Genomic DNA, 18,651 nt, shown 5'->3' with positions numbered 1-18,651 from the left:
TTCAGCTTTCCACCATGTAACTGCCAGATGCTGCAGAGCATCTGCAATTCATCTGGTGAAATTTTGCTGACACAGGCTGCTCTGTAGTCTCCCTAAAATGGAATTTGTAGCCATTGCCTCAATACCTATCTCTGGAAAAAGCAAATAAACCTCAGAACGTGGAGACCTGAATCTGACCTAAGATAGATGGCTTTTGTGCCTCAGGCTCATCTACTTTTTCCAAGTATAAGGGCCGGTATTTTTAGCTGTGAACTATGTTTTCCGATGGCCTCGCGCTGCTGTGGCTGTGGCGGCGGTGCCCTCCACGCCAGTGAACAGCACTTTTACAGCTAACTGAGAACCTGACTGCTTCCTCCCCGAAACCTGAGTGACACTCAGGATGTAGATAAGTGAAATGGCAAATGCCATGCCACAGATCCTTGTCCAGGGGACAGTCCTGATGCTGCACCCTGCAAATGCTGTACGAGGCCACCCACTCTTTCCCTGGTGGGGAGCAGCCCCCAGAACCCAGGGGGAGATCCAGAAAACCAGGGATTTATTCCCAGCCTGGGGAGCTCGGTGCCATCCTAGGCTCAGTCCGTGGCCCCGCTTGCAGAACTTGGTCCCCGGTCCCCAGAGCATACGTGTCCCCGCCACCTCCTAGCAACAGGGACGCATGCTGCCAAGCCAGGGAATTCTGTGCCAGGCTGGGGCTGAATGGCAACACCGGCTGCTGCAGCGTTTCAGCTGCTTTTTGGGAGCACCTGCGGCACCTGGGTCTGCAGGACTTCCCCTGCGGCCTTGGCAGCTGGGTAGGGGACCAGGGGGGCACAGCCGTGGGACATGGCAGGGGGTCTGCGGTCTGCAGGGTTCTTACTGCTTCTCTTGTCTCCCCCTCTGCAGAACAAGAACCACTTCAATGCATGCACGAACCCCTGTGGAGGCCAGCTGGGGCTGGGGACAGACCCAGCCAGGCAGGAGGAGGCCGTGCCGCTGGGTGAGGAGAGCCCCGATGTGCTGATGGAGCTGCTGAGCGACCGGCACAGCACCTGGGCCTTGCTGCCGGACTGCAGCCCCCAGGACCAGCACCTGCGGGAAATGGCTGTGCTGGCACCCGAGCTTGTTCATGGCTCCAACGTCTTCCAGGTCCTCAGGTCCCTGCGGATCGTTGGCAAGGGAGTAAGTGCAGCTGCTGGTGCCTGTAAAGCTACCCATCTCTAGTCCAGGAAACCATGTCTTCCTGTTGGGAGGGAAAACATCCTGGGAAAAGGACACCTTCCCTGTCCCAGCATCTTCCCAGATGCCACTGTTGCAGCTGGGGTAGAGCTACTGGTCCCCCCACCCAGTGTGTTGCACTAATCTGTGTTACACGTATGTCATGTGGATCAACACTACATGTCCATGTCACCTGGGCCACGAGGTGGCTCAGGGACACATTGGCCAAACCCAACTTTCTGCAGGTGGAGGAGGTTGACGAGGGTCTGTTGCAGTTACAGCAGCTGGAGGAGCTCATCCTCAGTACCAACCAGATCAGTAGGATAACCTCGGCCAACCTGCCCCGGACACTGAAGGTGAGTGAGTGATGATGCCTTGCAGCAGGATGGGGAAGGAGGTCCTGTCTGGGAACGCAATGCAAGCCGAACAGCTCGAGGGAGTGCCAGGAACAGCTCATTGCAAAGGGTGTTTGTTGTTCTCTCTGTCCTGGGCAGGTCCTGGAGCTTTGTTGCAATGTTGTGGCTGATCTGCAGGACGTGTGCGCTCAGCCTCCTCCGGAGCTCCAGCAGTTGGGGCTTGGATACAACAGGCTGTGCGGCCCTTCAGAGGACAAGTACCTCACTGCGGCCTTCTGGTAATGCCACAGGCTGAACATGGGCTCCTGAAAGGGAGGTGGGCAGCTGTGAACAGATGACCTCAAGCCATCAAAGTGGCCCCTGTTAGGAAATTACAGCCCTTCAGCAGGGTTGTTTCTGCCTGTGCAGAGCAGTCTGTGTCTGTTTGCTGTCTTCTGTCTCACGCTCAGAGGTTGTCTTGGTCCATGGCCAAGGTGTGGAATGGGGAGATCACCTGGGGAACTGCCTCGACACCCTGCTCACCACAGTTCCCCTGTCCCTGGGCAGCTTCCTTTTTCCATGCCCTTCCCAAACCCCCTGCTGGGAGTCTGCCCTGGGAAGGATCTAAAGCTTAGGCTGCATCACCGAATGATGCAGTCGGGTGGCTAATGGATGCTAAAGAAACATGATTTTGGGTTGTGGGGCAGACTGCAATGGACCATATGGCTCAGGAATGGCCTCTTGAGATTGTACCATTGGATTCCCCAGTTTGACCCAGTTTGTGCTGGGGAAACACAATTTTTGTTTCTTTTTTTGACCCAGGGCAGTAGTTCTCTATCCTCAGATAGGTGCTGTTTGCCTAACCTTCTTCTCTGGATTCTCTCCTTAGGCCAAATCTTGTCTCCCTTGACCTGAGCTTTAACAACTTCACAGATCTGCTGGGGCTGGTCTCCCAGCTGTCCAGTCTGCAGAAGCTCCGCATCCTGCTGCTCCAAGGGAATCCGCTCGCTCTCATTCCCACTTACAGAGGCTTCCTTGTGGACAGCCTGCCCAGGCTTTCCATCCTCGATGACATCCACATAGGGCCTGAGGAGAGGCACCAGTTCCAGGGTTTGGCGAGACAGTCAGGTGAGCCTTTGCCTTTGAACCTGTCCGTGCTGACCCCATGACTCAGAAGGTGGTTTCATCATGGTTGAGCTAGGAGTCCTCAGGGCAAACTCTGGATGCAGTATTGACTTCCTTCTTGCCTCTCCTCAAATGGAGATCTTTCTCGGTTGCTTTTTACCCCATTAGTACAAGCGGGGAGACAGGCAGAGGACCCTGTAGCAGTGTAATTACAATTGAGGTGGGTTTAGCCTTAGTCAGGTCCAAAGATTGCAAGAACAACCTAGTCCTAGCACTGTCTCAGTGTCATGGCCTGCCCCTATCTTCGCTGGTTAGTGGTTGGACTCGATGATCTTGAAGGTCTTTTCCAACCAAAATGATTCTATGATTCTATGATTCTATGATTCCTAGACACCGTCTGGTTTCAGACCGTGTGTTTCCCTCTTGAGCTGCTGAAAGAGGAACATGTCCACAAGGAAGATGCTCACATGGGTGCTGCACTGTCTGCACGAAGCTGTGCCACCCCTGCAGCGTGGCACATCCCCGACTGGGACAAGAGCAGAGGGCTGGGGACACCGGGGCATGGGAAGCCCCTCTTGATGGCCCCTACTCAATGAGTTTATGCGCTGGACATGCTCTTTGGAGTCTAAAATGTTAACCAGGGAGGCAAAGCAAGCAAGCCAGAAGATGTTTGCATGGCGTTGGACTGACCCCATGTGGCAGTGGCTTGTCACAGCGTTAGCGCAGGGCGGCATGGAGGGATGCCAGGTGGTGGGACACGGCGTCCTGGAGGCTTCTGCTTGCTCTGTGCCTTCCTCACTCTGGAAGAAGCATGCTGCAGCTTCATAGCAAGATTGTCTTCCTTTTAGAGCTGATCAGAAGCGACGCACAAGTGGTTGTGAGCATTGGGGAAATCAAGGGAGTCCCTGATCCCAGCACTCGTCAGCAGCTGGAGGTTGGCTCTGAGGCTCCGGTGATCACCTACAGCTACTGTGTGACGTACAAGTTTGTGGAGGGAGAAGAGATCGAGGATGGTAGCAGCACTGAGGTTTGTGCTTAACTGAGATCTTGAAAGCAACAGGCAGTGTCAGGCCACAGCAAGGGGGACTTCACCTCCAGGCTGTGAAGCAAGACCATTTGTAATGGACCTGGCATGGGCAGCAGCAGTACTGGGGACAGAACTCACGTGTGGCCACATCTGGCAGGACAAGTCCCTGCTGCCCACATTCCCTGTCCCTCTCAGGGAGCCCAGTGCTGCTCTGCACGTAGGAGTGCGTTCACACAACCCCTCCCGCTGGCTGCAGCAGACCCCTTCCCTGGCGGTGGTGCCCCTTCTTCCCATGATGAGGGTGGGCTGGGGAATGGGATTTTGGATACAGCTCTGCCCCTTGGTCCTGATGCAAACACAACCAGACATGCTTTGCCAAGAGATCCCTCTCTGTTCCAGGTAACAAAAATCCATCGGCGTCCCATAGTGGCCACCTTGAATGTGGACAGCTCTGCTCAGGACACGAGGGAAACAAAGGGCCAGCAGGAGCCTGCAGCCATGGAGGAGCCCAAGGCCCACTCTGGTAATGAGGAGTTATAAATCCCCTGCCCCACGGCTCAGGGCAGGCTTATGGCTCTTCCTGGCATGCAGTAGCATCAGGACATCCCTCGCAGGGTCAGCTGCAGCTGGGCTGTTACTGAGACTAATGGATAATGAATTGGCACTGCTCATGTCCCCGGGGTCCTTCCTGTCCTTGGGAAGGAGAGGTCTCTCCTCAGACCTTTTTTGTGTCCCTGCGCAGTAAAGGTGTTTGTCACGCTTGGAAAGCCCTGGGCAGACACCATCGACTGCAGCTACAGGAAGGAGCACACTGCCAAGGACTTAGTGGGCCTGAAGTCCTACCTGGCATGTGGAACGATTGTCTCAGTCATGGCGGAGAAGGTGAGTGTGTGGCAGAGCTGGATGAAAGGGGAAAGAGCTGCTCGGAGGCCCTGCAGCGGCATAGTGTTCCCGCTGGGAGGCAGCCTGGGACGCCAGTGATCCCGGACCAGGGTCCTTGGGCGTCCCAGCCGCTGCAGCACCAGCTCCTCTCCCCGGGCAGGTGCTCTCATGGCCTGTTGATGCTGATCCACAAGAAAATACAGTCACGAAGGGGAAGGCAAGACAGGGTCTGCAAAAGGACGGTGCCAAGGTAGGATGCTGGGAGAGAATGATGTCCAAACACCGAGCTGCAAAAAAAATAATGGAAGAATGAGGGCCTTTCTCCTGGGCTAGTTTGGTGTGTCAGAGAATCTCCCCTCCATGCCAGACCTCTTGCCAAAGTCCCCCCTTGCTATGGGAGGAAGGCAGCAGTGGTTTTACACACGTCTCAGTCTGGATGCAGTGGTGGGCAAGGGGCTGGGTTGGGGTTGCTTGCTGTCTGATAAAGGCACCCCAACCCTCTGCTAAGGCTTGTCCCCATGCTGGTGCCCTGCAGGTTCCTGTGCCCAGGGACAAGCAGAAAAAGAAGGAGAAGCCACGTGAACTCCGCAGCAACCCTCCCATTCGGAGGACCCTGGGCACCCAGAGGGTGACCCTGGAGACCCTGCTGGCCACCGAGGACCTGGTGGCAACTGTGTGTGACTTTGGGATCCTGATCACTGAGCAGCCGCTATAGCCACCAAGTCTGGAGGAGACGGTAACGAGCATGTCCCAGGACAGGGTGGTGAGGCAGGGCTGCCAGGGACGGGCAGCGCTGCAGGCTGGGGTTCAGCATGTCCTGCCCTGCAGCTGGCCCAGGCATCCATCCTGTCCATCCTTCAGTTCTCCTCTCCATAAAATGGGGCTGAAATAATCCTGCCTACACACCATCCATCACTGCTGGTATCGTTATTTAATGTTGATATTAGCAATGAGTACTGCTACTTTTTATAGGCCAAGATTAAGAAAATAGATGAGTTTATTTTTCCATCTGAGACTGTGAAAAGCAACCACTCATGCTTCCTCTGATGCTCTCTCTCCCTTGGCATGGCAACATGCACTGGCTGTACCGACACTTTCTATTTCCTGGATTCTCTTCTCTGAGCAGCCCTGTCACTGTGCTCCTGCTTCCCCTCACCCTTTTCCTTTGCCCTTTAAATCCTGGTGACAGAACCCAGATGGTGATGGCTGTCACAGGACTGAACCCGGGCAGTGAATTAAAATGGTCTAACTATGGAAACATCTCTCTCCACAGGAGAGGAAAAAAGGCAAAGGCAAGAGCAAAAAACTAAAAGCAGAGAGTCAGTCCAGCTGGAAAACCACAGCATCTACCAAAGGTGACAGAGACTGGAGCTGGCTGGGCAGAGGGTCGTGTGTGCAAGAGCAAACAGCAGCAGTGCCCGGCCCTAAGGCAGCCACAGGTCCCTGCCACGCTGCCAGCTCTGCTGAGCAGGGCGCTTACTCATATCCTGAGCTTCAGGCTGTGAATACATCTATTGACTGCGGGGGCTGTAAGGTTAGACACACGCCCGGACACCTTGTTGAATTGGTGTCTGAACAAGCACCAAGGGTGGGCTGCCGGCTGTCCTGGGAGCGACACACACCTACTAGCTCTGCGTGCCAGGGGAGAAGGGCAAAGCAGATTTTTGGGTGAAAGATGTGCTGCCCACTGTGTCAGCTGCCAAATGTGGCTGGTGGTGTGTGCTGGCACGGACAGCTGGGGGGAGTGCTGTCTGGGATGCATAATAAGGTCCTCATCCATTTCCAACTCACATCTCAAAGCACTTTGCAGAGGGGATTATTGTTCTTTCTGGTTTAGAGATGAGATGCACAGAGAGCGCCAGGTGCCCCAGGCAGCTCATGGTGGGGCTGGGAACAGACCTGGGTCTGCTGTCACTCATGAAGGGACCACCCTGACCCCTGACGGGTGTCCCCTGCCTCCCCAGTGCAGAGGTCACAGTCTGCTCAGCCAGCAGCGTTGCTTAATCCGCCGGAGACAAACCTCACCCTGCCTCTTGCAGGTTATTTTTCCAGCAATCTTGTTTTGACTACAAAAATAGCAGTGCCAGCACATCAGAGGGGTAATGCAAGAGCAGGAGGAAGGTGGGGGTGGGGGGGAAGGGGTGGCAGGGTGATGCTGAAAAGCTGCTCATGGGTTGAGGAGAGCATGGAGTGGGCCAGGCCTCCCCAGCACCACTCGGAGCTACCAAAGGAGCCTCATGTCCCCGCTCTGCCATCAGGTTTAGTCGCTAATTTAAGAGAGCAATTAACCCCCTTCCCCAAGAGCTCTGGGATGCTTTTCAGTACCCTGCCACCCACGGTGAGGTCCCCATCTTTGGGGAGGACTCAGAGCCCTGCAGTCCTAGGCTGTTTCTGTGCTTGAGGAAGCCTGATGGCCTTCCCAGCTACCTAAAAAGAAGAAAAAACTCCTTGAATTTTTGTTCCCCACAAGAAGATGTGCATTTGCAATATAAGCTCAGACTGTTGCTGAAGCAGTGACCTGCTGTCAAACAACTTTAGCAGTGGTGTTTTTTACTTCCTTTCCACCCCAGGGCCTGTGGTCAGTGTGCATGTAGGAGGTCTTCCCTTCAGCTTGAGCAAGAATGAACCCTTTCTGCAGGGGGTTCTGTGGCTGGAGATGGTTTTGCATGCACAGAAAGCCACTGCTGATGCAGGAAACCCAGAGCGATTAGAGACTCGTGCTTAATTTGGTATCCCCTTATGCCTGTGGATGTGGAGGCAGGCCGGCTGCACAGCAAGGCCACCGAGTGCATATTTCAAAAAGATGGTGTCTAAAAATCAGCTGCCCCCACAGCTGGCTACACCCAGTGCCGGCAGTGCACTCCACTGTGACTCATGACTCACAATTACACCCTGATTGCGGCTGGGGTGGCAGGTGGGCTGCTCAAGCGCCACTGCACGCAGTGTCTGGCTGCTCCGTGAGTCACCAGATTGCACCGTGGTCGTTTGGCACTTGCTCATCACCTGGGTACCACGTACCACCTTGGAGCTGCGGCAGTGGCCATGCTCCGAGGCATGGAGGCCGGCTCCCGGCCCTCGCTCTGCTGCAGCCGTGCATCCAGTGAGGCTGTGCAGGGACCGGCACTCTCACAGCCGGGAGCTGAGGCTGATTTGCATCCCTCCGTCGGCAAATGCACACAAATAATAAGTCCTCTCAGAGGAATTGGGATCCCTTCCAGATAGCTCAAAGAGGAAAGGCAGCAAGCTTTGTCTCAAGCAAACAATTTGCCCAGACATTGAAGGATGTCTTCGGAAGTAGTCTCACGTAGGTCTCATTTTGCCCCACACTTGATTTTCCAGGATCCTTGAAATTATTTATTTCTGCATCCTTCTTTTTTCCTAGGAATTATAGAGGAGTTTAACAACAAAAAGCAAAGTTCCATCCAGATCGATTGCCTGCTTAAAGATGGGGTTTTGGGCTTCTTACCTGAATTCATATTCAAATAGATTTTCCCTCAAGGCCCAGGAAGTCAGTGCTAACGCAGTGGGCATTCCCCCCAGCACACGGCTGTTTTAGGGTGATTTACTCTGTCAAGACAGTGACAGATTTACTTCTTTCCACAGGAAAAAGAAAAAACAAAGACTCTGCTGAGCTGGAGGAGGGTCGAGGTCTCCAGCTGGTGCCGCTGACGGTTCAATTCCAGATGCAGCTGCTTCGGTGGCCCTCAGCAGCCGGTACCCAGAGCCAGGAGAGCATGGCCGTGCCAGTGGGGAAGGCTCAGTAATGTGTGCATAGCAGAAGAGTGAGTGGGAAATAAAACCCACGGGGACGCCGTGTGGATCCTGGTTTAGCTGAATCGCCAGAGCTGGGAGATGCCAAGGGGGTCGTGGTTGTCTGGGGCTGCTGCTGAGCTTCTGCAGCACATAGGGACTGGTGTGTGGTGTGCAGGGTGGGCTGTGCGGGGTGGGGTGTGCGGGGTCGGCTGTGCAATGTGCAGGGGTGCAGTGCCCGGTGCCGGTGTGCAGCGCCTGGCACACGCTGCCCCGGGTGCGCAGTGCCCGGTGCAAGCCCCCCCGCCCCGACCGGCGGGGCGTGGCGTGGCAGGGCGGGGCGTGGCAGGGCGGGCTCCTCGAGCGGCGCGTGGCGGCGGCGCGGAGCGGGGGGCGGTGGCGGCGGCGGCTCCCGGTAAGTCTCGGCGGCGGCTTTGCAGACCGGGAGGGTGCGGGGGGGTTTGGACCGGGCCGTGCCGGGGAGCACGGTGGAGCGCCGGGCTCCGAGCCCGGACTGGAGTGCCCCGGACCGGGCGGGCTCTCCTCTGGCCGGGGCCGGCGCGGCTCCCCGCGGGCTCCCGAGCTCTCCCGGGGGCGAACGGCCGCCGCCCCCGGCACAGTGGTTCTCGTCCTCGCCGGCAGCACCTGGGCTCGGTGGGACCCAAAAAAAACCAACGGCGAGGGAAAACGCCGAGACCTGTCCCGGTGGTTCCCCGGGCTGGCTAGTGCGCTCCGTCCCTGCACGACGGCGGGCGTGGGAGTGGTGCGAGCGCAAGTGGAAAGTGTAAGTATGCAGGTCTAAGTCATAAATGGCTTGTCTTCCTCTGACCGTGCAGGGCCTGGGTTCCGCACCAGAGATTGCCATGTATCCCAGGATTAAAAACCTCGCACTTTATGCCTTTTCGATCATGCTGCTGGCGTGGGTTTTTTACATGAAGAAAGAGGCAAAGTTGGCAGCGTCGTCGGCAGACCAGAAAGTGGATGTAGCGCATCGCAAACCACAGTCTTTGGTTCTGGACAATGCTGAACCCAGCAAGTGTTTGCCAAACTTGACTCTTGCCAATTCTTCTCTCACCCTCCCAGAGCTTCACCGTGTTTTCTTAACATACAAGCACTGCCGGAACTTCTTGGTTCTGCTGAAGCCTTCCAGGTGTGGCAAAGACACGTTCCTCTTGCTGGCGATCAAGTCTTCCCCAATCAACATAGACCGGCGAGTGGCAATCAGGAACACGTGGGGGAAGGAGGTCTCCATTGGTGGCAAGCGCATCAGGCTGGTATTCCTGCTAGGGCGCTTGGAGGCCAAAATCCAGGTACAGCCCCTGCACCAGCTGCTGGCTTACGAGAGCCAGGAGTTTGATGATATCTTGCAGTGGGATTTTGTTGACAACTTCTTCAACTTGACCCTCAAGGAGCTGCATTTCCTCCGCTGGTTCATGGAGGACTGCCTGCACACCAGGTTTGTGCTGAAGGGCGATGATGATGTCTTTGTCAATACTTATAACATTGTTGAATTCCTCCAAGAACTGGACCCTGAACAGGATCTCTTTGTTGGGGATGTGATCACCAACGCCCGGCCCATCAGGAACACCAAGGTCAAATACTTTATTCCAGAGTCTATGTACAGAGCCCAGTTCTATCCTCTCTATGCGGGTGGAGGGGGCTATGTGATGTCTAGAGAGACAGTGCGCCGCCTCCAAAGCACCGCAGAGGACATGGAACTCTTCCCAATAGATGATGTCTTTGTGGGAATGTGCCTGGCAAAGATGGCAGTGACCCCAAAGAACCATGCTGGCTTTAAGACTTTCGGGATCCAGAGACCTTTCAATCCTTTTGATCCATGCTTGTACAAAGAACTGATGATTGTGCACAAACTAAGCCCAACCGAGATGTGGATCATGTGGACGCTGGTGAAGGATGATAGCATTAGGTGTGCGGTGTCAGTAATGCACAGCTACAGAAGGGGTTGGAAAAGAAGCTACTGATGAGCAAGCACACTGGGACTGTGACAGGTGACAGATACAGGGTACTTTTAAACTAAAAATCAGGTTGTGGTAGAAACGTGTCCTCTACTAACAGTCTGTACTTGAGCCATAGGGGTTTGTTTTGCAGTAAGCCTTTTTCTGTCTGTGGGTTACTGAAACAGTTGAGTTGCCACAGGGTGGGGACGGGACTGGTAGCTCGGTGAGACATGGCACAGGGGACTCGGCTCAGTTCCTCCCAGCCAGACTGGAGCCAGAGGAAATCACAACTGCCACAGGGACGTGGGTGACGGGCCACCTGCTGTGGAGGCTCTGCAACACCAAGGCTGGTGTCTGACTGCCAGCCAAATTCAGTCTCGTGTAGGAAAGCTGATGATGACTAATGGGTGACAGAGCACTTGAAATTACTTGGAAGGGGTGGAAGAGAAAGGCCAGTGTGTGCTGCTGGGTCCACCGCAGTGCAACTCCACTGTTCCAGGCCATCCAGCAATCCCACAGGTCCTACCAGACAGCAGGAGAAAGGGAGTGGAGTGGGGAAAAAATAAAATGCCTCAAAAATATACTGCCTTAACACAGCACGATGATCCAAGGGACTGGGCTCTGACTTGAGCCTTTTGGATTTTACAGAAGTTTATTACAGGTTTACTTGCACTGGAAGCTTTTGCACAAACACTTTCTGTTTGGGTTTGAGCAGAGCAATATGTCTTGAATAATCACAGTGGTAGTTAGAGTGGCTGTAGCTTTTCATGTTGTGTGGGAGGCGTTTGGGTTTGTTTTTTTTTTTTTGTCGTTGTTGTTGTAATGTTGGGTATAAATAAAATAACACAGTTTTGAAAAGTGTTTTCACAGGAGTATTCTTGGGTCTCCTGAAAGCTAAGAGCACTAAAAGCCAGAGAAGGCTGAGCTCTGGTGCTGGACATTTGCATTAAGCAGTCATTGATATTAAAGAGGATAAGGTTATGTGGAAATGGATACTTGCCACTTCTTGGCTGTGAGCTGCTGCCGTTCTCTGCCCCTGTCCAGACAAGATGTATTGATACAGAAGCAATTAATCTATGAGTGTGCTGGAGTTGCTAATTTGAGGAAAGATCAAATATGAAACTAAGATTTGGTGATACTTCTGTGAAGCTCATCAGCTTCAGGGCGTCTTGCTGCTAGATCAGAAGCTGCTGTGCTGTGTGCGAACAGGAAGCAGCCTGGAAGCTTTAGAAAAAGGTAGCGGGTAGAGAGGAAGTGTGTGATTACAGAAATCAGCAATTTATGTTGTGCTGTTGTCATTGCTGTCTCTAGTGCCAGCTGCCCAGTGTTCACCACCCACCAGATGTGAGCTGGAGCTTTCAGAGGTGCCCGGGAAATGCTTCCAGGAGGTCCTTACTTGTACTACAGATAGAGAGACAAAGGACATCCTGACACCAGAGGTGTGACACGCTCTTGGGGCAGGCTGGCTGCCCTGCCTTCCAGTGGGCTGGTGCAGTGCTGTACGCCCTCAGGCTGACGGACTCCTGGCAGTACTTGCTGCCTTAGCTTTCTAAAGCACCTGGTGTAGTTCTAGCTTAGCACTATGGCGTGACCCAGACTCTTACGGAGGGAGTTGCCACTCTCACGTGAGCTGTTTCTGTGGCAGATGCAAGTAGGCGTTTGTCTGAAAAAAGGGCTCTTGCAAGGGGTGAGCCTGTGTGTGTGTCCATCCTCAGTGTGGTCTTGCACAAGCTGCTGCTGCATCATCTCACTGCAGCCCTAACAGGGATTAATTAGCTGTATTAGCTATACCTGAGAAATGGTCTGCATATAGTTTCAGATATGTTGGCTTTGTAAACAAGGCTGAGTATCAGCAGCAAAACCTAGTTTCTGGGCACTGCTGGTTGTTCCAGAGAAGAGACTGGACAGAGCGGGTACCATGGTACCCCGTGAACTGCTGTGGCAGCATTTTTCTGATCCACTAGATGATTCCAAATGCAAACTCAGTAACATAATGTAGAGCATGATGTCATGTCTGTTGTGGGCTTAGGTGTATGGGCTAACCCTTGATAGGCAAGTGTCACTTCCTAATCAAGGTGTCAGGCTCTTTTCCACCCTGTTTTGGAGACAATATGCCACTCATGCTCCTCGCTCCCATTTTGACTCGACTGAACTGACTACTTTATTCCTGTCATGTCTGAAGTTTAGATGTGTGTGGGTACTGCCTGCGTCTTGGGAAGTAAGAGCAGGGTGTACAGTGAAACAAGAAGTGGGGCAGCAAGGGGGCTGGAGAAGGCCCTGAAAGGGGAAGACTGAGTTGCTTTGCAGACTCCTGTAGCAGTGTTCATCTGTCATAAGCCACATCTCTGCCATGCAAGCATCAGAGTAGGGTTATTGTGGCATCCTGAAAGGAACACAACCTGTATGTGCATTTGGGTCAGTGGCTTGGCAGACATCCTTACACTGGAGCATGTAACAAATTAGAGCAGTTGTGGTTAGAGGCTGACCTGAAGTTGCATTTGGCTCTTGAGGGGCATGGTTGTGCCACTGCTGCAAATAATCCTCTCATGATAGTGGGTTTTTTTGCTCATGCTCCAGCCCAAAGCTGTGGTTAGCACCTCCTGACTACAGGCACAGCAGACCCTGGCATCTTCCTGTGAGCTTGAATTCTGGACTGTGCCATCCTCCTTGGATACAGCAGCACCCAGTGAGGATCAGGAGCAAGGAAAGGTGGTTTGTTAATTCCTTACTATTTAATCTATAAATGTACAGTGCTGTGCAGCTGAGATGGCATTTGTTCAAAAGGCAGGCAAAATGAGACACAGGCAGAAAGGCTTATGGTACAGCTGAAAAAATCCCTAGTCAACCACAACTCAATTTAGTAAGAGCAACCTTGACACAGATGTAGTGCATCAGATGCTAATTTGTGGTGAAAAACCTATGATTAATGTGTGTTTTACAAAACCTGATGAATAGGGATTAACTGACTCAAATCAGCAGTGATAAAGTTCTAGCGGATGCTATTCTACAAAGCAGTCTCAGCTTGTTTACATTGTCTATACAGTTAATATTGCAAATTTCACATTAAGCTGTCAAGTTAGAAAGTAAACACAGTGAAAGACACCTGTGGTTTTGAAGCCTGCAGTGAAACATTAGGCTTGCAAAAAGACAGACTTAAGATTGCCTTCCTGAAACTTGTGCTGGAAAGCATTCAAATATGTAAAACTTGCTTTTGCTCACTGCTGTGTAAATAAGTATGCAGCAGTTGCCACAATGACTTTGTTTATAACCACAGTATCTTGAAAATCAAATCTCCCTTTGCTTCCTGGGGAAGGCAGATGCCTTAGAAGCACTGACTCTTGGGTCAAAGAGGCTGCTGTACTGAACTGCAAAACTTCACTAAGAGCAGCCTGGGTAACTCCATAGAAGTTTTCAGCTCTACAGCAAATGTTTCCCCTGATTGTAATTAAGTGTAATTTGATGCAGCTGTCAGACTCAGCTCTATTACAAACTTTTAAGTTTGAATAGAAAACAGTGCTTAATCTCTTATCCAAATGGGCACACCCACAACAGATGCTTTTGCACAGTTTAATAAAGGTATCTCTTAACAGACGTCATTTACTTCACAGGTTAAAAATAATGACTTTTAACTACAATTCTTTGGCTGATAACCTAGTTAGTCTCCAAGTTAGAGAGCTCTCACAAACATATCAAACAAGCAGTAGGACCCTCCCAGCAGAGAGACAATTAACAACAAGCTATCCTTGATAGCAATTTTCACATTTGCATAGTTAAACATTTAAATAATTGAATCCATAAAGTATTACAAACAAGATCAAGGCCTTTCAGATACTTGGAATTGACTTGATTTGTAAAGCCATCCTGTTTGGGTTAAAAAATGGAATCATAGGCTTATTGCAGCAGTTTCCCCACTATCCCACACTTAAAAGTTTGGGACCTTTCAATTTGTGATTGATTCTCACATATTCTATGGTGACAATGAAGTTCTTTTCAGTCCTCCCGAAGGTAAGGGTCCTCACCTGCCTCTGTACTTCCTAAAATACCCTGTGGCAGTGAAGATTCCTCTCCTTGAGCTTTTATGAGCTCTTCTGTTTGAGCTTCAGCTAATTTGGTCTCTGCTTTCTGGGACAGCTGTCGCACTTCTTGCACCTGTGATTTCACTAGCTGAATGTGGCTGCGGGCTGTCACTGAGGCTTGGTCTGCACCTGAAAAGTAATAATTTAAATATATTGGGTTAGAGGAGCACTCGGCAAACCTTCAATTAAGGAAACGATTGTCTATAATTATCATCTGCTTTGCTAAGTGTTTCGATGGCTCTTGGGCTATGTTAATGCTAAATGCATTTACTGCTCATTTACCTTAAACAACAATATGCCTACTTTGAAATTTTTCTGCCCCCTTGAATTCTTCCCACTCAAGTGGGTTACAGCCAGTGTCTTATTGGAGTGATCAGCTTGTGCTAGTGGGTTTGAGAACTAAGCTCAGCCCAGTCATCATGTGCCAGGAACTCTCAGTCTTGTCCTGTCAGCTACCAGCAGTGGGAATGTCTGTGGCACTGCTGAACTCAGAATCCCTTCTCCTCCCATACTCCTCCCGTGCTCCTACACATTCTGTGTCTTTTTCAGGCACTTAAGAGTTAGGGTGTCCCTGTATATTCATCACTTTCCTCCCCTTCTCCACTCCAATAACTTTGCTGATTTACCATAAATCAGCCCAGAACTCAATCTCAGAGCTATCAAGTCTCTATGCTTTTTGTGAAAGAGTATATACAGGGAGAAAAGACCAAAATTAGTATACTTCCTGAGTGAAAGGCAAATATTCTCACTCTTTAATACAAGTTAATCCAGCTAGAAAGACCTGCTGGACCCCATACGTAGCCTTATTTCTGTGGCTCCCAGAACCATGTTTGAACACTTTTAAAAGTGAACGCATTTAAAAATGACTAAACACTTCCTTCAAACATTTTTTTGCATGGTTGGTCTAGATCTAAACCACATGTGAAGTTTCCAGGCCTAGTTCTCAAAACAATTCTACTAGACCTGTAGCCAATAAAAGAATGTAAGTTCTCAGCATCTCTAAAAACCAGGCACTAGTTGTAAATTGGTATGTTAACTGAATGTATATTCTGTGTTTCTCCCAACTCCATTCTCATTCAATAAATACTACCTAAATGCTAGGGAAAAGAAACTCTACATATTTCTGCTTGTGCCTACCTGATTGATACGCAGCTTCTGCTGCCATCTCTGAAAGACGTAACGCTGTCATCCAGCTGGATTCCAGCCTTAGGTACTCCTGCTGTTTTGTTGTCATCTAGGAGGAAAACAAAGTATTACTTAACTAGATGTAACAGTATCTGAATGCTTTTCCAAACAGTGCCTTTGTGAAAAGGTGAGCAAGCGAGACAAGAACTTTCTGAGCAGAGTTTTAAGAGGCAGATTGCTGACTGAAGGGAGACGATTGCTTACGTCAACTCTGGCTCCTATTACCACCTGCCAGACTGCATCCACCTCTTCTGAATTCATTTTCCCAAGAAGATTTGCGTATTGCTTGTAGAGAGACACCAGTGTATAAACTGCCTGGAAAGGAATCATTTCACACAATTACATGACAATCTGTACATCTCTGATGTTGTTGCAGTGTTAACTCGTGTTAATTAGGAAAATTGCTGAATGGCTCCAAAGGTGCTTTGTTCTCAAGTTCACTGCAGTTTTGGAGGCAGTGACAGCATTTGCTGTCTGCCCACAGTAGTGCTGTGGATAGCATCTCTTTATATACTTGCCGTACTAATAAGGAAGTAAACTGGAATGCCAATACTTTACTCAAATTGGCACTCTCTTACAAAATTAAAACTGTATCTTGTTGTTTCAGACTTAAATATGGCTCACGCCATTCTTCTCATGAAACTCAAGTTCATGACCCTAGAAATGGGCGCAGAAGGTAAATAAAATACCTAAGAACACAGGGTGGCATATCCTACTTACTTAGGAGGCAGGTATCCAATAACTGCTCCAAGTTTCTTTAGCCCCAGTTCTGGGACGTGGGTCATTTTGGCTTAAGTTCGAGCTCAAAGCAACAGTCTAACAAAGCTAAAAATAACTTCCATGTTCAATGTAGTAGAACAGTGAGCCCTGCTGCACTGTTTCCTAGGGACCTGACACTTTCAAACCCCCAAACCTCTTTTACTAAAACTCATAAAAAAACAAAGTCCATTTTAAATATGGTTTAACAGGTGTAGTTAGTGCCAAATAATTTAGTATTTCCAGTATTGACTTGCTAGCAAAGCATGTAATCTCTCAATTTACCTTTGTATATTCTGTCATTGCTTCAATCAATGCATATGTTGTTTGGGAGAGGAGTGTAGAAGTACTGTCTGTTACCAAGGAAACTGCTCTTTTAATCAAGGCATCGTTACTGAGAGAAATGGAGTTCTGTTTCTGAAAGACAGGATATTTGCGTGATGTTTACACTGACTTTCATATGGATGTTATTAGTAACAAATAACGGTAAGAAAAAGCACCACTGTTAGTTACCAGGCTGGACAGCCTAATCCTCACTGCTGTTTTGCCACTGTAAAACAAGGCAACTGTTTCTGCAAGGCGTCATCAAAGGCAGACACTGTCCTTCTCATTTTTCTTCCTTAACAACTATGTAGCTTAAACACCTGTGATCCCCAAGAAGGAATACAATTCTGAGGGCAAGTTCTAGTTTGTAAAATGTTAAGCAAGTATTTTTGAATAGTAAACTGTTTCTAACAAGCAGGTGCTGTATGTATCTCACTCCTGATACATTACCTCTACAACTGGAACTGCACACAAGGCCACTCCCAGCCCCACGCCCACCATTTGGTGCCATCGTCCGTTCACTCCTGGGAGGCAGTGTCTCCTAATATTGGCCAGAACAGGGAAGTTTTGTCTGGAAATGCAAGAAACAAAGTTAAGCGCAAGAACTAATCAGTGTGTGGTGGGAAATGGGTATCAGAGGAAAAGAACACCTAGAAGCTGTTCTATGTGACCTAGTCTCTACCAAGCTTCTGTAAGGCAGCTGCGTAATAGAGAATGAGTAAGTTTGGTTTAAATTCTGTTATATATTACTTAAGTGCAAGAAAAAAAAGACAGGCACAGTAACTAGTGCATTATTAATCCTTTGAGAGAGGAAATGTATCTCATCTGGTACTAACACACTGCTAATATTCAATAATATTGAAGAACAAATTAAAAAGCAAGCTGAAAAGTGGTATATGGTACATGCAGCTGAGCAATATGACTGGTAATAGTTTGCTGCGATCCAGTGACACTTCGGGCCTTCTGTAGTCAGTTTTATTTACATCCAGTGTTGTGTAAGTGTCCCTGGGATCACCAAAATACTCGAGCAGAAAAACAGAAGCACCAGTCATGAGAATTTTTTTGTTGTACAGCAATTTTCTGAAAATAACTGGCCGGTTTCCCTTCTTTTACGCTGTGTACTCTTAAACTACAGACCACCAGCGGCAAGCGCTGGACGGGTACCACAGCTCCTACTGTGTGTGCTATTCCAGCTGTGCCGTGGCATCTGGAGGCGGATGAGGTGCGTTATGGCCCTTTCTGTGACCCAGCCGCAGCTGTCTTGATAATATCGGGCAAACAAAGCGGCTGGGGACCGACCTGAGAAGCTGACTTCAGCCCCGTCGGCCGCGCCCGGCCCGCTCCAGCCCCGGTGAACGGCGAGCGTGGCTCCACTGAAACGCCCCCGCCGCCGCCCCCGCCGCGCCCTCGGGACCCGGAGCGGCGGGGCCGGCCGTGGTACCTGAGGAAGGAGCAGCAACTCCGTAGCCACCGGCTGCCAGCAGCCATATTCCGACTGGACGGGACGCAGGAAGTGACGTCAGCGCGTCGCGGCGTGTGTGTGTGGGAGGAGGTGTCGCGGAGCGGGCGGGGTTGGGTTCCCGGCCTGGCGCATGCGCAGAGGGCGCGCACATGGGGCGGACGGCCGTTGGGTGGAAGGCGGGAGTGGCGCGCGCGGGGCTGTGAGGGCGGCGGGAGCCTGAGGTGGGCGGCCGTCCCCTCCGGCTTCGGGGTCCGCTGCTCCCGCCGCCCCGGGCTGTCCCAGCGGCTGCTCTGCCCTTCAGGTAGGAGCACTCGTCCCCGGACACATCATCACGGACCTGTTGAAGCAGAAATGGCATTAGGAGGTCTCAGCTCAGGCTGTGCTTGGCCACTTCCTCTGTGTTGCTCTGCTCAGAGACACCTGGCAGGCCAGCCCGGCTCAGCAGAGAACAGCCTTCAGCTGTGTGTCAGGTCATCAGCAGAACTGTTAGCTGGGATTGCACTGACTGACTGCCACAGGTTCTGCTCCCCACCTTCCCGGTTTAATTCATCTTTGTTTTTCAAGAGTATATGATGCT

The 18,651-nt window shown here is 50.9% G+C and overlaps 2 protein-coding genes across 3 annotated transcripts; one reads left to right on the top strand and one right to left on the bottom strand.

The window, feature by feature from the left end:
* The first annotated feature begins 992 nt into the window (after positions 1-992).
* B3GNT4 (UDP-GlcNAc:betaGal beta-1,3-N-acetylglucosaminyltransferase 4) lies at positions 993-11,095 on the top strand. Of its 2 annotated transcripts, XM_052798007.1 has the most exons (11): positions 993-1,158; positions 1,440-1,550; positions 1,689-1,828; positions 2,419-2,657; positions 3,503-3,681; positions 4,081-4,204; positions 4,424-4,563; positions 4,724-4,813; positions 5,099-5,299; positions 5,837-5,918; positions 8,167-8,473. In XM_052798007.1, the coding sequence occupies exons 1-9, from the start codon at positions 1,000-1,002 to the stop codon at positions 5,276-5,278; spliced, it is 1,362 nt and encodes a 453-aa protein (XP_052653967.1). In that variant the 5' UTR covers positions 993-999; the 3' UTR covers positions 5,279-5,299; positions 5,837-5,918; positions 8,167-8,473. The 2 variants fall into 2 exon arrangements, with proteins under 2 accessions (XP_052653967.1, XP_052653969.1); XM_052798009.1 differs by lacking the exons at positions 993-1,158; positions 1,440-1,550; positions 1,689-1,828; ... (4 more) ...; positions 4,724-4,813; positions 5,099-5,299 and adding an exon at positions 9,150-11,095 and having other exon boundaries at positions 5,835-5,918; positions 8,167-8,345.
* Positions 11,096-13,824: 2,729 nt separating this feature from the next.
* On the bottom strand, positions 13,825-18,165 carry DIABLO (diablo IAP-binding mitochondrial protein). Its single transcript, XM_052797910.1, has 6 exons — positions 18,054-18,165; positions 17,063-17,183; positions 16,574-16,705; positions 15,737-15,847; positions 15,485-15,581; positions 13,825-14,476 (listed from the first exon to the last, which is right to left on the bottom strand). The coding sequence occupies exons 1-6, from the start codon at positions 18,098-18,100 to the stop codon at positions 14,262-14,264; spliced, it is 723 nt and encodes a 240-aa protein (XP_052653870.1). The 5' UTR covers positions 18,101-18,165; the 3' UTR covers positions 13,825-14,261.
* Positions 18,166-18,651: the final 486 nt, after the last annotated feature.

This window comes from Harpia harpyja, chromosome 9, assembly GCF_026419915.1.
Source record: "Harpia harpyja isolate bHarHar1 chromosome 9, bHarHar1 primary haplotype, whole genome shotgun sequence".
In the NCBI taxonomy this organism is placed as follows: domain Eukaryota; kingdom Metazoa; phylum Chordata; class Aves; order Accipitriformes; family Accipitridae; genus Harpia; species Harpia harpyja.
The sequence above is the reverse complement of the archived record's forward strand: the minus strand, read 5'-3'. Positions and strand labels throughout refer to the sequence as shown.